Source organism: Panthera tigris, chromosome A1, assembly GCF_018350195.1.
Source record: "Panthera tigris isolate Pti1 chromosome A1, P.tigris_Pti1_mat1.1, whole genome shotgun sequence".
Lineage (NCBI taxonomy): Eukaryota > Metazoa > Chordata > Mammalia > Carnivora > Felidae > Panthera > Panthera tigris.
The window spans coordinates 28,041,641-28,057,728 of record NC_056660.1 but is presented as its reverse complement, the minus strand read 5'-3'; the positions used below and the strand labels follow the sequence as shown (position 1 = coordinate 28,057,728).

Here is a 16,088-nt window from a genome sequence, read left to right as displayed (position 1 = left end):
ATTGTTGAAGTTGTACACAGAAGCTATTCTCACTTCATTTTGTTCTACTAAACTGGTAATGTTTAATGTAGAGACTACAATTTTTTAACTTCTGTAAACTTTTTAATGTACACATTAATAGTGAATAAAAGGGATACAATATAACTCTCTTGAAATGTGATTCACAGTACAAGACTGTAGGGTACAGAAAACTGATATAGCATCATTTTATTCCTTTTAATTATTGGATGGAAGTCACCTAAATTAATAGATAAGTGCTAAAAAAGCATTCTGGTTGGAACTTCTGAGAGTCAAAGTCAGTGGATAGAACTGACTATGATCTGATAATGCCCCTTTAAGGCATCATTCCCTTTGACTTAACTTTTTTGTGGGAATATGTGTATGTTGTTGGGAGCAGGCACACGTTTGTATGTAGGAGATATGGTCCTGAGTGTATCAGTACAGTCAGAGCATTTGTTTGGTTCTGTTCTGTAAAGGTCAGAAGAAGTAATCATACTAACAAACATGAGTGTGAAGTTATTCAATGACAATACAAATTTGGTAGGTTTTTAAAAATTGTGATGTGAATTTCTTGGAAGAATAAAATTTAAGGTATTTGCTGATGATTGAATCCCAATTTAATACAGAACTACTTGTCTTTGATGTGTTGTTGTGTTTTTTTCTAGAGTCTTACGAGAGACACTGCCACTGAAATAGCCATCAATGTGAAGGCACTGTATAATGAAACAGAATCTTTACTAGTTGGCAGGGTTCCTTTGGTAAGGAGGAAACGACTGATAACACAAGAATGATGATCAATGTATGGGCCTCCCTTTCAGTCAGGAGCATGCACTCATCAGATTCTAAGGCAGGATCAGCCTTCTGGCCTCCATCCTTACAGCTTTCTCTGTACCTAGCTTTTGCCTTCAGGAAAGGACATGGCTAAACCAGGGAGTAATGATTCAGGCTAACAGGAGGAGAAGTTTCCCCTCGCATATGCCATTGTGTTTTTGTGCAGTTCTACTGTCCCCAGTCAGCTTTGATAGATTTGAAACATGATATTTTGAAATGTGATTGGTATGATTTTTAGATTTGCTTAAAGGGCAACCCTTTCTAGACTGGATGTTTCAAGAACTAAATTCAAGAACTAGCCATATCCCTAGATTAACTCAGAGTGGTCCTGGAAATCAAGTTTAGGGCAGGTGTGAATCTAACCACAGTCCATGGACCTCAAGCATAAATGCTACAGTGCAACTGTTCCACGGACATCCTGTTTGGTTTGCCCAGAGTCTGACCGGTCAGCCTTTCTTCTCTCCCCTTTTTCAAATGTTCTAGAATATTGGGTCTTCTCGTCACCTAGTGTTCACTTGTGGGTTTTCACACATGCTGTCCTAACTGTGTAGAAAGCCTAAATGTGTTAGCTGTTTTTAACTTCCTTGTAACAATTCTGATTAACTGATCGGTGGTGATCTTAAAACATTTCTCTTGACTAATATTATCTCTTGCTTTGGAAAATATACACCTAAATAAAAGTGGTAGTAAAAGTCATAGTATCTGGCCTAGTGGGAAAATGGGAGGTGTGTCACAGGCTAGCTAGCTAACTAAGTGACTGTGGTTGGAATTTCTGTTTGCTTGGGGTCCAGAAGAGCGTCCTTGGAGCATCTTCTACTCTGAGAAGAGTGAATATATAAAGGTTGAATGGTGTCCACTGCTCTTACCCACCTCCAGAGAAAGCTGAAATATAAGTTCCTTGGGTCACAGGTGGCTGCTGATGCTTTGGCTGTGAAGAAAAACTTTTAGGAGGAAACATTGGGTATCTTTTATGATAAAACCAATGGAACATTTTGCCAATTCTTGGAACTTCTGTCATTAACCGGAGTCTTTTTGCTGCTTTTCTAAAATGTGTCCAATGAAATCCAATGAGCTGTGACTTTGGTCCCAAGTTTAGGTGAAGGACATGTATTTGTTGCCTTATTTGAAACATGATTAAGATAACTTATGATTGATGAGAACTAGAAGCATAAGTTATTCTGTATTTTAGCCCTCTACTCTGAAAGTACCCTCTGAGTGTTAGTTGGTTAATATTAATTAATTATATTATGTTAATATAGAAGGACCACCCACGCAGACTTTTAATCATTTCAGTCTGCTTCTGTCATTGTCAAATGTGGGTGTTTGGTTTAAAATGTATACCAGTGAGTTTTTCCATAACCTTTGATAACATTGTTGTGAAAATACAGTCACTCATATTCGAGATCTACTAAGGTTTACACTTCATTTTGCTTCTTGAATAAATGTATAATACCATTTTATCAATTTTATAAGGCATATATTCTTAGACTCAAAGGAAAATGGTGAATTTTACATGACAAGCTGGAGAATCTCCAAATTTTTATTAACTACTAGAAATGGTAGAGACCTTGAATAACTGGGGGGGGGGGGAAGAATGACCATAATAAATAACAGTAACATTTTCTCTGAACTTTAAGTGTAAAATTCTGCAAGCCTATATGTAGATACTCTACAATTTTAAAGTGGTTTATGGAAGTATTGATTAGCTGGAATAGACCTTAGAAATAATCTTTATACTATTTTAGGAAGAAACTAAGACTCTTAAAATCAGCCAGCCTTCCTTTGGTTGCATAGTAACAAGTAACTAGAATGTAGTCACCTCCCTTCCTGACCTACACATAACAGTGTTTATTTCACCTTTACCATTGAATTTCTACATGCTTTTTAATAACTGTTTCAAATAAGTGGGTAATAGGTGACTGGTTAAATTCTCTATAAAGTTTCCAAAACCCCTTCCGGATTTCAAACCATTTAGCTTTTGCCCTTATTTTGACAACAGCTTTTTGTCATAAATTTTTCTGAGATTCATGGGTACCCCCCCCCCCCCACTTAAACTTATTCTTCTATTTCTCCAGGAGATTTCTGTACCAGCCAGTTCTTATTATGTGACATGTTTTTGACCAAGTTTTAAAATAGCATTATTTGTTTACGTAGTGACCTATGGAAATCAGAAGGATTTCTGCCACAAATAAGTAGAATAGTGAGATTACTTACCAGAATGCAGCAGAATGGATGGATGGATGCATGGTTTGGAAGGGAGGGAGAGGAAAGAATTTACATATGAAACAAACAAACAAAAAAAAACTAACAACACCACCCAAAGTGATACTTTTTTTTTTCTGTGACGTTATTAAAGTCACACTGACTACTTATATTGTCTTTGGGAAGTACGGATAAATCAATTCAGATTTTTTTTTAAATGAGCTCAATATAAAATAATGTGTTCTCTTTTCTATATTCCTTTATATTACCAACAACAATAACCTAGCCTAGTAAGAGTTGAGGATGTCTGCTATAAAAATAAAATATGTTTATTCTGTTTGAGATTGGTCACTGAGACTTGTTTTGTTTTGTTTTGTTTTTTAACCTGCTGGTAAATAGCACTTAGAATCCCCACATGAAGAGCGGGTATCTAATGCCTTACATTCTGTGGAGGTGGAGTTGCAGAAGTTAACAGAGATTCCTTGGCTTTATTATATCTTACATCCAAACGAAGATGAGGTATGTAAAATCTGGCCTGTTTCTTTGTAAGTGTAGACTTTCTGACAATAGAATTTGAAATCATCTTTTGAAAAAGGGACATTCCAGGGAAAACGAATTCTGGACGCTACTTTCAAATGTGCTGTTCTTGAACAAGCAAGAAAAGGCTTTTCTATGAACAGAGGTATCTTCGGGGAATCAGTACATCTTCGGTAGTACATAACATTGTACACTTTTATTTTAAGAAGTGTTTTGCATTTATTCCTGCATTGTCATTTCAGCAGTGTTTTGCATTTATTCCTGCATTGTCTGTAATATCAGAGTGAGTTGTTCTTCTCTTAACGTCCTGAGAAAATTCTCTTCTTGCTCAACCCGAACAGGAACCCCCCATGGATTGCACCAAGAGAAACAGCAGAAGCACAGTATTTCGTATAGTGCCAAAATTTAAAAAGGAAAAGGTTCAGAAACAGAAGACAGGTTCACAGCCTGGTAGGTGATCCACACTGGAAGGGAAAGTATTACATTATGGAAAAAATAACTTATTAAAGCAGTGTCACCAAGGTGATGAAAATGTTCTGGAACTATTAGTGGTGACCATTGCACATTACAAATGTACTAAATGCTGCTGAATTGTGTACCATAAACCGGCTAAAATGGAGAGTTTTGTGTTCATTTTACCATAATAAAGTAAATCATATTATACCCAAGCAAAGTCCAAAAACCAGTAAGAGCCTGTAGTTATGATGCACACAAGAAAACGAGGTTTGCTTGTACTCCCTTCAGTGGACATCAGTGCATCTGTTTAGATGGTCCTTTGTCTTGCTTAACAATTCAAGGCATCAGTGGATAACTTGTTTCTCGTCAGAGTTCAAAATCGAGATTTTCATAAATGAAATATAGAAGCTTGCTAAATATATCTTTTAACTTGCTAAATATATCTTCTACCTAAAGTTACCTGTTCTTTTTCTCCTGTTTCGAAGACTTACTACACCATTTCATTCCTTCAGTAATGACAATCTACTGTGACATTTGCATTCTCAAGCGAAGATTAAACTCTGCCTTTGATGTTGTTTGTCTGGTTCCCTTTCCACGTTCCCCTAGAAATTAACGTTAATGCTGCACTGGTGCTAAAACACCTTCAAGTTCTGTGTATGGGACAGTAGGTGTCTTTCATAATCAAGTCATTTTATAATTCTTCCGAGTTAGCTAACTCCTTTTAAAAAGTGATACATGACCTTATTTTTGACAATCGTAGAGCAGCTATTGAAGGGCATTTTAAAACCAAATAGGGCAAATAAATAAACTTTAATTCAGCTAAGCAACGTTGAATAAAATGTATACAACCATGATTGTCTACATTGGTAAATAACAATCCAACGAATCTTAGAAGCATTGACGGCTTTTAGAGGACATTAAAATGATCTAACAACATGTTTGGTGCTGTAATTATCAATAATTATAATTATAAATAGTAATAGAATCAATAAAGGCAATACTTGAAGACAGCAAGACCCAAAACAGAAGTTTGTGTAAAATTTAGTACCCTGTTTCAGATTTCATATTTTAATTAGCACTTGTAGCTACTTAAATTAAATTAGTGCCATATATGGTCTTAAAGAAATCATCAGAGCTTATTTTGACCTTGTACTATTTATCCTAATCATGAGAAATACATTTTTTATTCCTATTGTGTAGTTTGGGTGCCCAGCAGTGAATGTTTTTGCCTAGTCAGACCTTTGTGTTGATTGATGGTCTGTAACCTGCATGGGGAACAACGAAATTGGAGTTTTGTTGAAACAACACCTTTAACCTTTCCCTTTGCTAGCACTGCCCGCTGTACTCTGTTTTGCATCTTCTTTGGCCAACCTTTGCTTTGTAATGCATTGAGCATGTAGAAATTAAGGGGGTTTTGCTCTTAACTTTGGTAGTTCAAAAATGGGGCACAGAGGAAGTTGCTGCTTGGCTGGATCTGCTCAGTTTGGGAGAGTACAAAGAAATCTTCATCCGTCATGACATCAGAGGGGCTGAACTTTTGCATCTGGAAAGGCGAGATCTTAAGGTATTTCCTTTGTGCTACTCTTCTGCTTTTGAAAATTTCCTGGCAAAACAGAATCCTTTATCCTGCACCTCTTTTGTTATGTGCTTCTAGCTTGGCTTATGTTATGCAAATGTGCAGTAATCTAATATGCATTGTCCTGTGGTTGGAGTTCCTCTGCTTTTTAAACAAGAATGTCAGCAATATTTTCCTATCAAAAATCATTCTCTGATTATTGTAGCTAAAGCTTAGCATGAAGTTAGTAATTTTCCTCTGCATCCATTCATATGGCTGTTCCTGTGCTAATATTTCCAAATGGCTCATGTTTCCATCAGCTCACTTTATTGAGTCGGCATGAAAGGTGGTAATTGTTGCTGAAGACGACTTAAAAATCTAACCAAAGGTTAACAACTAAAAATCAATTCAAAATACCAGTAACAAAGTCTTCCTAATATATGGAACTAAATAAGGGACTCACAGCAGTGGCTACTTAGAGTCCTATGATTTTGTTGTGTTTCTGATTGCCCTTTCAGAAGTCACGTGAACAACTAGACCAATAAATTCAAATGCCCTTCCCATGATTTACTGTTAAAATTGTATTATGCTCAAAAATAAATGTATTATTTTCTTTAGTAAATGAAGTAAAAATTATGCTTTACTCTTGCTGGAATGCAGCTTAGAGCCCCTTTGTCATTTATGACCAGAAAGAATATCATTTGGATTTTTCGGGTGGAGACTGCCAGTGGCCAAAGTAGAGTATTCTCTCTTAAGGTTGGGAGTAGAATTTTGTCATCTTATATTTTCTTACCAAACGCTGCCATTTTAAAATTCCAAGATTGAGTAATAAGAAAATGACAAAGCCTTTGATATATTTTGGAGTGATCCTTTTCCAGTAGGCCAGATTCTGATTCTCATGGAATTATGGTACAGTAAATTCCTAACAAATTTGTGAACTGTTGTGCCTTTATCTATAAATACGTTAGCAGAGATCTTTGAACAACGTATGGGTAATCTGTAGGATTTTATAAAGCAGAGTCATACAGTTTTAGCACATTAAAAGTGGACACCATTTATATGTAAATGTTTTTAACCAGAATAATAATAAAGAAGTAGATTAATTAATTATCACAGTTGAGAGTCCCAAATCTGGAAAAAAGCAAAATATACAGTGCTAAAGTTCATAGAGTAAGTTGGCTTCAAAACGTGGAATGAGTGCACAAAAAAATAAATGTAAGGCATCATTGTATCTAAGGATAGCTTCTCATATCCTTGGCAGGCAGCAATATTTATTGACTAGCTACTGATTGATATACTATGCCAGTCTCTCTTTACATTTCATTTGCCATGAGTAAGCGTATATTAAAGGAAAAGACTGTGTGTGTATGTATATATAAATATATCTCTGTATGTTATATATATATGTATATGCACCTATAAGCATGCAAATAGACACACACATACACAGTGAGCAAAGCAAATATTTGCAGAATGAAGAAACAAAGCTCATACGTATGCAAAGTAAAAGTTAGAGTGATAGGACTTGGCTAGAAAAAAGTAAGAGTCGAAAGGAAATGGTTAAGAATTATTTTAGTAAATTTTCTCTTTAGCTTTTCATGGGACTTTTTGTTCTACTTTGTTTTTATTATTTTTTAAATTTTTTTTTAATGTTTACTCATTTTTGAGAGACAGTGCATGAGTGGGGAGGGGCAGAAAGTGAGGGAGACACAGAATCTGAAGCAGGCTCCAGGCTCTGAGCTGTCAGCACAGAGCCCAACGCGGGGCTCGAAGTCACAGACCGTGAGGTCATGACCTGAGCTGAAGTCAGACACTTAACTGACTTGGCTACCCAAGCACCCCTACTTTGTTTTTATTTTTAATACAAACTACATTCTTTCCCTTATAACTTGTCTTTTGGAAATCTGTATTGACACTGTCCTCTTTAACTCTTTCGGTTCTAAAACACGGTCTGAGGGAATGAGAAAAGGAAAATAATTTTACGGAAAGAATCAGCTGTCGGACAAAGCCTTCATGAAGGTAGAAGATGAGCTCCCCTTGCTCTCTGGGTGTAGCTGTAAGAGGGAGCAGACTTTTTGGCATAAAGTCTACCAATGTTGGTAAAGGATTACCTACTCCCTGGGTAATCTTACCCATTTCCATTGCTTCAGGTACGGTCCATGAACATGGCAGTGGCTCACAGGGTTGGATTTCCAGCCCTGACCTCATTTGAGAGCTCTAGGATTATATCACCACCTCTACTTGAAACTTGCCTATCACACAGGGGTGTCAGTCTTCACGTGTCAAAAACCAAACCTCTATTCTGCTGTCCCACTCCAGCCCTGCCCCTCCTCGCTACCCCTCCTCACCTGGCTAACTCCTGCTCAGATCTTGGCTCAAGTGTTACTTTCTTATTAGCAAGATGACTAGAGATAGCAATGTGACCCTGTAAAGGTGGGAAAGGAAAAATATTTCTAAGGTGCTTTAGCAGACAAATAAACTGATTACGTTATTTAACCTCCAGGAAGACAGGCAAAAGTGAGGGACACCAAAGAAAATGATAAAGATGCAGTGGTTTTGTTTGTGTGGTTGGTTTTTGTTTTTTTCCATTTGGAAAGTTGCATATGTGTGGCTACAAAGGTAACTGAATGTCTACAAAGTATGTTTTTGCCAAATCAGGCCTATTCATCCAAAGAAAGAAAAGACCACTAATAAAGAATATGAAAAAATAAGAAAGGTGTAACAGATGTCATGGCATAACTTTATCACAGCCTAACTCCTAGAAGACATGAGAGTATTGAACTCAAAATAAAGAAAATACAGCTAGGAGTTAGTGTAACTCTATGGAAAACATTCATCTCATTACACCAAATTGGTAATTCTGAGTAGAGTCTGCCTCTCCCAGAGAAGTTTTTATTCTCAAGAATACAATGTGCATATGGCCTGAAATAAAATATTTAATATTAAGTGTATTTATTAATCAGATAATTACGTTAACAAAGCAGAAAGAATATTTAAATATCCCACTCAAATAAAAGAATCGAAATGCAACTGTAAATGCATTTATATCTCAAATTTAGGTAGCAGGAGCAGCTATCTTTCTTTAGGTTTTGGTCTTGCTTTTGAGTTTGCTATTTTATTTATTTTTTTTTTAATTTTTTTTTAACGTTTATTTATTTTTGAGACAGAGAGAGACAGAGCATGAACAGGGGAGGGGCAGAGAGAGAGGGAGACACAGAATCAGAAGCAGGCTCCAGGCTCTGAGCCATCAGCCCAGAGCCCGACGCGGGGCTTGAACTCACGGACTGTGAGATCGTGACCTGAGCTGAAGTCGGACGCTTAACCGACTGAGCCACCCAGGCGCTCCTTGAGTTTGCTATTTTAGCACACACTTCCTTAAGACTGGTTATGAATGACCCAGTGTTGGGGCACCTGGGTGGCTCGGTCGGCTAGGTGTCCGACTTCGGCTCAGGTCATGATCTCATAGTTCGTGAGTTCGAGCCCTCCACTGGGCTCTGTGCTGACAGTGCAGAGCCTGGAGCCTGCTTCAGATTCTGGGTCTCCCTCTCTCTCTCTCTGCCCCTCCTCACCCCTGCTCACACTCTGACTTTCTCTCTCTCTCAAAAATAGACACTAAAAAAAATAAAAAAGAATGACCTGGTGTCATATGAGAAAATATTTTTCAGGGTCAGTTACATATTGTAGAAGCATGACCTAGAAATGATCTCAGGCTGGAAAAGAGTACTTGCTGTAGAAAAAGTATTTTCTAGAAAGATTCAAAATTGTCAGAAAAAAAAAGTGTCAGTAGCATTACTGCTATAGAATTCAAAGAGCCCAGAAAGTGTGTGGAAGAGAGAGCACATGTGTGCACTCACTTCAAATACTCTGATCTATTTCATTTAAAGCTTAAAAATAAATAATGCTCTTAGCCTACAAAATAGTATGGATATTTGGAATCTTTATCTTCTCAGACACATGATTTTGTGGTACCTCATAATCCTGTTTTCGATGCTACTTTGGAAGCCATCTTTTTGCTAATTTTCAAATATACCAAACCCTCTGTTTTATACAGAATTTGTTTGACTTCACCTGTTAGCAAATTGATCATACCCATTACACTTAAATTAACTATGGCGGTGGGTGATGGCGGCTGATTGGCTCAGTCGGTTTAGCGTCCGACTCTTGATTTCGGCTCAGGTCATCATGATCTCAAGTTTCATGAGTTTGAGCCCCACATCGGGCTCTGTGCTGACAGTGAGGGACCTGCTTGGGATTCTCTCTCCCTCTCTCTGTGCCCCTCCCCTGCTTGCTCTCTGTCTCTCTCTCTCTCTCTCTGTCTCTCTCAAAATAAATAAACATTTTTTTAATAAAAAAAAATAAAAGCTAATTAAACAAAAAAGAAATTACAGGGTTTGGAGGCCTTCACGCTTTCTTTTAGTTTTTCAGGTAGTGAGCATCATGGCTGTCTTGTGTGCATCTCCTTCCTTCCTGCAACAAGTATTTCTTTGCCAGGTGCCTGCTGTGTGCTGCACACTCTGGAACCATCCTCCACCTCTGAAAGCTAAATATTGAATTCTTGGCTCTTTATAGAAAGACAGTTCTGTAAGAAACAAGGAGAGTTCTGAGGCAAAGGAGCCACGAGTGTTTTGAGGAAAAGCATCAACCCACAGAGAGCTATGTTTATGTAATTTTTTTATACTTCTGCATTACAAAGTAGAAAGGATATTTAAATAGACCACTCAAATCAAAGACTCTAAATGTAACTGTAAATGCATTTAAATTCCACATGTAGGTGGTGGCCACTAATATCTTTCTTTAGGATTAGGCTTTACTTTTAAGTTTACTACTTTAGGAAGGATGTGCACGGTTGCCTTAGGACTAATTGTGGATGCCCTGATGTCACATGCCACTTTTCTCAGAGATCCCAAAAGGACCTGTGTTTTAAAAAGAAGAAGAATAGGAGAAACCAATTTTGACTCTTGAAGAACTGTATTGTGTATAATTTATGATAGTGTTAACGTTTAAGAGTTTGTGTAGGATGTGATTTTTTTTTACTGGTTGGCAATTTTTGCTTTATAAATTGACTTTTATAGTTTTTGCTTCCTAAATCATTGATTATAAACTAAACTTAATGAACTGGATGCTAATTATACTATTTGCTGGTGAAATATTTAAACCTCGGTCTTCTCTGGTCAATAAACTTCTTTCTTTTCCTTCTCTTTCTTTTTTCTTTTTCTCTTTCCACCTTTTTTCCTCTTTCTTTCTTTCTTTCTTTCTTTCTTTCTTTCTTTCTTTCTTTCTTTCTTTCTTTCTTTCAGGACCTGGGGATAACGAAAGTGGGCCATATGAAGCGAATTCTCCAGGGAATTAAAGAGCTTGGAAGGAGCACTCCCCAGTCTGAGGTGTAATCACATTGGTGCTATTCCTTGGAAGGGAAGTAATTGCTACTTAATACAAAGCTCTTGGAAGCAGTTGTCTGTTTCTGTAGTCTTCTGCCTAGAAAAGTAAGCACCACTGAGCACCTCTGTGGCTTGATATTTTGCTGTGGGTGAAAATTTTGATTTGAGGTATTAGAAAATATTTTCGTGCCAAAAAAATACATTCCACAAAGCCATTTCCTTATTGTGCAAACTTGACATGTTAAAATATGCTCATATAAGTAAGAAGGTAGGAGGAATCTGAGACAATTGCATTGTCTAAAAGATGGAAATGTTTACTTTCCTTAAACCTGGTCAGATGGAATGTTCTTACTCTGTGACTGCATAACAATATGTGGCTAAAACTCTTAGGTTTCACTATTGGAGGCATTGGCTTCTTCCTTAAAATAGTTGGTTAGGAGATTAAGATGTAAATTAAGCTGTGTTTTGAATGTTAGATGGGTATCGCCTCACTTTGCTAGCATTCAGTGGTCATAGAATATGGTTAAAACCCCTGAAATATTATGAATGAATGCAAATCTTAATGCACGACATTCCTGCCTGAATTGTCTTTCTTTTTCTTGCATGTCACATGTAATATCTTAAAACTTGGCTTCCATGTCAGTTTTAATGTAATTTAATTTATTACTGCCTAAGTACCTTTTTGTTGGTTAAAGGCACTTTTCTGTTCTTTGATGTGGGATTTTGGATATTCTGTATCTGAGAATTTGTGAACACGTGTCTGTGCCATAATCAACAAATGATACACATTTTATGCAAGCCAATTTTATGTCACTCTATTATCAACACTAGGTATGCACAGTAGGAAAATTTTCTGGATATTTTCATAAAAGTATGTGTTCTATTGCCGAACAAAACTTGTTATAGCTTCCCAAACCAAAATTCCCACATTTTGTTCTTATTTTTGGTTTTAATTTAGTGTTTATTCAATACTCTGTTTGTATTTGTAATATAGTGGGCTGTTGACATCCAGTTTTCTGAAGGTCTCAGCTGGGATTTGTATACTGATCGTATGCTGATTGGTCACCCAGACTTATCCACTAGCTAGAGTGACTACTGACACAACTTCCCAACAAGAGATTTACATTTTTTCTTAAGGGCTTTTATCTCATCTCATTCTTATACCATTATTACTATTATCTCACCTAATTCTTATATCAGGCAGGTATTATTTGCTTGTTTCTAAACCACTCTACTTCAGTGTAGCTCATTAGGAGTCAACATTACAATTATCAAATCTTTGAAAGCCAAAGGCATACGTGTTAAAAAGTCACCAAAATATCCTCAGACCATCTTTCTTTAGGCGTTATGTACCAAAAATTAATTGTAATATTTCAAAATCTCCTATATAAGAGAAGTAAACAGGGTATTGACCCAGTGGTAACAATTTTCATGAAGTAGCCTTCTAAGCAGGTGCTCTGTAGATACAAATACACACACATACACAGACACATATATGTGTCTATACACATACACCGTGTTTGTATATTCATGCTTAACACACATAATCTTGAAATGTACTCTCACTGATATTTTCTAGACAATTATTTGCCAAATGCTTAATGAGAAATATTAACGGGAAAGCACTTAAAATGAACTATTGTCAGACATAATTTAATTGTATCAAAGAAGTTTAAACATTTGACACTTTATTCTTATTTATACATTGCATATTTACTAGTAAAATCACAAAATTAAGACATCTTAAAAATAAATGAGCCTGATGGGTTCCTGACCAAATATGTCTGACTATATATCCTACCTGTCTAAGTTGTGAATAAATAGAAAATTTTCAAAGGAAATTATATCAAGTAGCATGAAAGAGTAAAAAGCCACTCACTTAGTAAGTGTATTGTTACCCTCAGCTATGAAATCAAAGGGCTTCTCTTCCAGTCCCTTGATAATCCGCACCCCCTGTCCCCTGCAAGTTGTCCCGCTCTCTTCCAGGCACTTCCCTGTGAAATTAAAATAGAGATGGCAGAGTCTCGGAATTCTGCTGAGGTCACAGATACCTGTCCAGCTCTACCAAAAAGGGAAATGTATAGGTGCAGAGAGGCATGGGACTCACGAATGAATTTTGGGTTGATTTTCACTCACCCAAAATACCCCTTTGCCAATAGAAGAGACTTAAGCTATTACATGTTCAGAATTTGAGAGTAAGATGTAAATGATTAATATTTTTTTGGCTGATGTTGATCTTTTTACTCTTAGGTAATAACTCTTTATGTTGTAAAACCTCAGTTAATAGACTCTTAACTAGAGTTTTCCTGCAGATGGCTTTTGGATGAGGAAAATCCTTTAAAATGACAATTTCAGTATCTTTTTTTTTTTTTTTTTTGTCGTTAAATTAGAGCAATCTTTCCTGTATGCTTTGTCTATGCATGGCTGTGTAGGACCCACATGACTCTGCCCACACCTGTTTGCCAGGATAGTATCCTCAGAGCCTCCTTAGGCCCCTGTCAGCCTCACAGAGGAGCCAGCTTCTTACAGTAGATGGAGCTATAAATAGAAAGTAGAAAGAGCTTCTCTCTGGGAGGTGATAGTGCAGTTGTGGCCTCTGTACCCTGGTCCATTCAGAAGCTGAGGTGAGAAGCTTAAGCCTACTCTTGACTGTCAGCTGTAACTGTACTGTTCCTCCCTGCTATGCTCTCCCACACCTGGATAATTTGGGAGAGGTGAAGGGGAACCACAGCCAGCATCCATTTCCTTCAAGTCTTATTTCCGTGAGGAAGAACTTGCCTTTTTTTTTTTTTTTTTTTAAAGATTTTATTTTTAAGTAATCTCCCTACACAACATGGGCCTTGACTCACAACCCCGAGACTGAGTCACATGCTACAGTGACTGAGCCAGCCAGGCATTCCAAAACTTGCTTTTCAAGAAGGAAAGGGACAGGGTCAGGCCTAAGTAAAATTTCAAAGGACTCAATTCTTCCCTTCAGTGTTATTCCACCTCCCTTTCTGAGTTTCCTTGCCAGCTTTTGGCCTCCCATTTCCCACATGCCCAATGCACTGATGGTTGCTCAGATTCTCACTACTCTTTGTTACCCTTTCTTCATCAACTTCCATACTACAGAATGACTGCTTTCACCTCTCCCCGCTTGAGTGCCTGTTGCGGATCTTCTGAACAAAGTGCTAGGAAGAAAACAATTTAAAGAAAACTAATTTTACAGTTCACATTTTAACAAAGGAAACTTGCTAATCTAAATGAACCGACGGGTTAGATGATTTCGGGACCGTGATATAGATTGCTCTGGCTGAGAAGAGATGACCTGTGAATGTCGAGACCCTTGCTGTCCAGTATTATAGGCACTAGCCACATGTGGCTGTTTAAATTTACATTAATTTAATTAGAAAGTTAATTTCTCCATTGCACCAGCCACGTTTCAAGTGTGCAGTAACTACAATAGACAGGGCAGGTGTTAAACATTTCCATCATTGCAAAAATCGTACTGGCCAACACTGGTCTAGATCAGTGCTACTCAAACGTGGTCCCTGGGCCAGCAGCATCCATGCCACCTGGGAGCTTATAGAAATGCAGAATTTCAGGTCCCCTCCAGACCTACTGAATTTCAATCTTCTTTGCAAACAAGATTTGGTGGTGGTTAGCACTGGCCTAGCCACATTTTATCGCTCCCAGATATTAGGGATCCGAATGCTTCAAAAAGCCCTCGAATAGCTCACTCCCCAACACACTACTTCCTAGAAATCCCAGAAAGGAGCTTTAGCTCATTCATCACCTTTGCTAAGTTTTCTTCTGAATGCTTATTCCTAATTCTGGTTCTAGATAAACCCTGCCTACCCAGGAGTTGTATTTGGGTAGCTAAGATAGAAAGGGGATGGGCTGGCAGGCGTAACTGGCCTCTCTCCAGCTCCCTACCTCATGTTGAAGTCACTAACAATCTACATTTGCTCAGTTTCTTGCTAATGTCACATTCTCATTTGTTCACAACTTAAGTCACAGGGAACATTTCAGAAGAATATGTAAGGAGATAAGTAAAGACCAGGTCAGTCTCCTACAGCTCGTACATTTCACTTTCTCTTATCAGCAGATTATCCTGTTGACGTAGTTCATGCTTGAGGATACAAACAGCACACACACATTAAATGAACCAGTAAGCATGAAAAAAAAAAGAGCCAAAATGATTCCAAGTAAAGTGAATGTGTCATTAAAGCTCTCGGGAAGGCGTGTTTTGCTGGACTTTTTTTTTAAGGCTAATTTATCTTGATTTTCAGACAGTTAATAATTCCTTAAAATAGTACCTGAGATATATTTTGATCCTCAAAATACAAATTATTTTATTCTGTAATAAGATCTTTCCCAATGATATATTGTCAATAATCCTTCACTTAATAATTTTTACATATTGATATCGTTTACCAAAACATTACTGGCTACAGATTCTTTAGCTAATTTTAATAAATAAAGAGGGCACCACTTGAGTCTTGATAGAAGTTATTTTTAACAGGCATCAAAAAAGAAAATATTCATGCAAAGCTATGACTTAGAAAATTACAGCAGAAACTTATATATACATCATTTCTAAAGTACATTATCTGTTATTTCTGACTGAACTGACAACACAGTGGACTCTCATGTTCTACAGATGTGAATCCTACAAGGATATAGTTTTTCACTAAAGTTCCTTAAATGTTACATCTCTCAACCTTGACATTTAGGATCTCTCCTGCCCTCTTCCTGCCAAATGAACTCATCCTGCATTTTTCAGATGCAAGTTGGGTAAAACCATGGGTTCAGAGTTTGATAATAATACAAGTGGCAGTTTTAAAACACCAAGCTTTTAAAGTCAGTTGGAAAGAGTGAAAAGTGAAGATTCCTCAAATACTAACTATTGGTCAATGGAATAACCTCTCTGGGCAGTTCCCACAGCACTCGGTAGCCTCACCTCTCCCCCTCTGGCTTCCCCTTGCCCAGGGCCATGGGGCCTGGGACCCGTCTCTGCTATGGCATCTCCCAGGTGACTTTTGTGTAGCAATCTCCGTGTCAGATGGGTAACACAATGCCTTTGCAATCGGATGCCTTCTTAAAGAAACACGCAAAACTTTAAAAAGGCAAAGATTATTGGTTTTTAT

At 37.4% G+C, this 16,088-nt stretch overlaps 1 protein-coding gene across 3 annotated transcripts in view; it reads left to right on the top strand.

The window, feature by feature from the left end:
* The window catches only part of DGKH (diacylglycerol kinase eta), a 162,595-nt gene extending 151,564 nt beyond the window's left edge, over window positions 1-11,031 (top strand). For all 3 annotated transcript variants that reach the window (XM_042977273.1, XM_042977286.1, XM_042977280.1), the window contains 5 exons: window positions 666-758; window positions 3,433-3,552; window positions 3,912-4,020; window positions 5,460-5,590; window positions 10,879-11,031. In XM_042977273.1, the coding sequence (XP_042833207.1) occupies window positions 666-758; window positions 3,433-3,552; window positions 3,912-4,020; window positions 5,460-5,590; window positions 10,879-10,968 (543 nt within the window). In that variant the 3' untranslated portion in view covers window positions 10,969-11,031. The remainder of the gene's footprint in view (window positions 1-665; window positions 759-3,432; window positions 3,553-3,911; window positions 4,021-5,459; window positions 5,591-10,878) is intronic.
* Window positions 11,032-16,088: the final 5,057 nt, after the last annotated feature.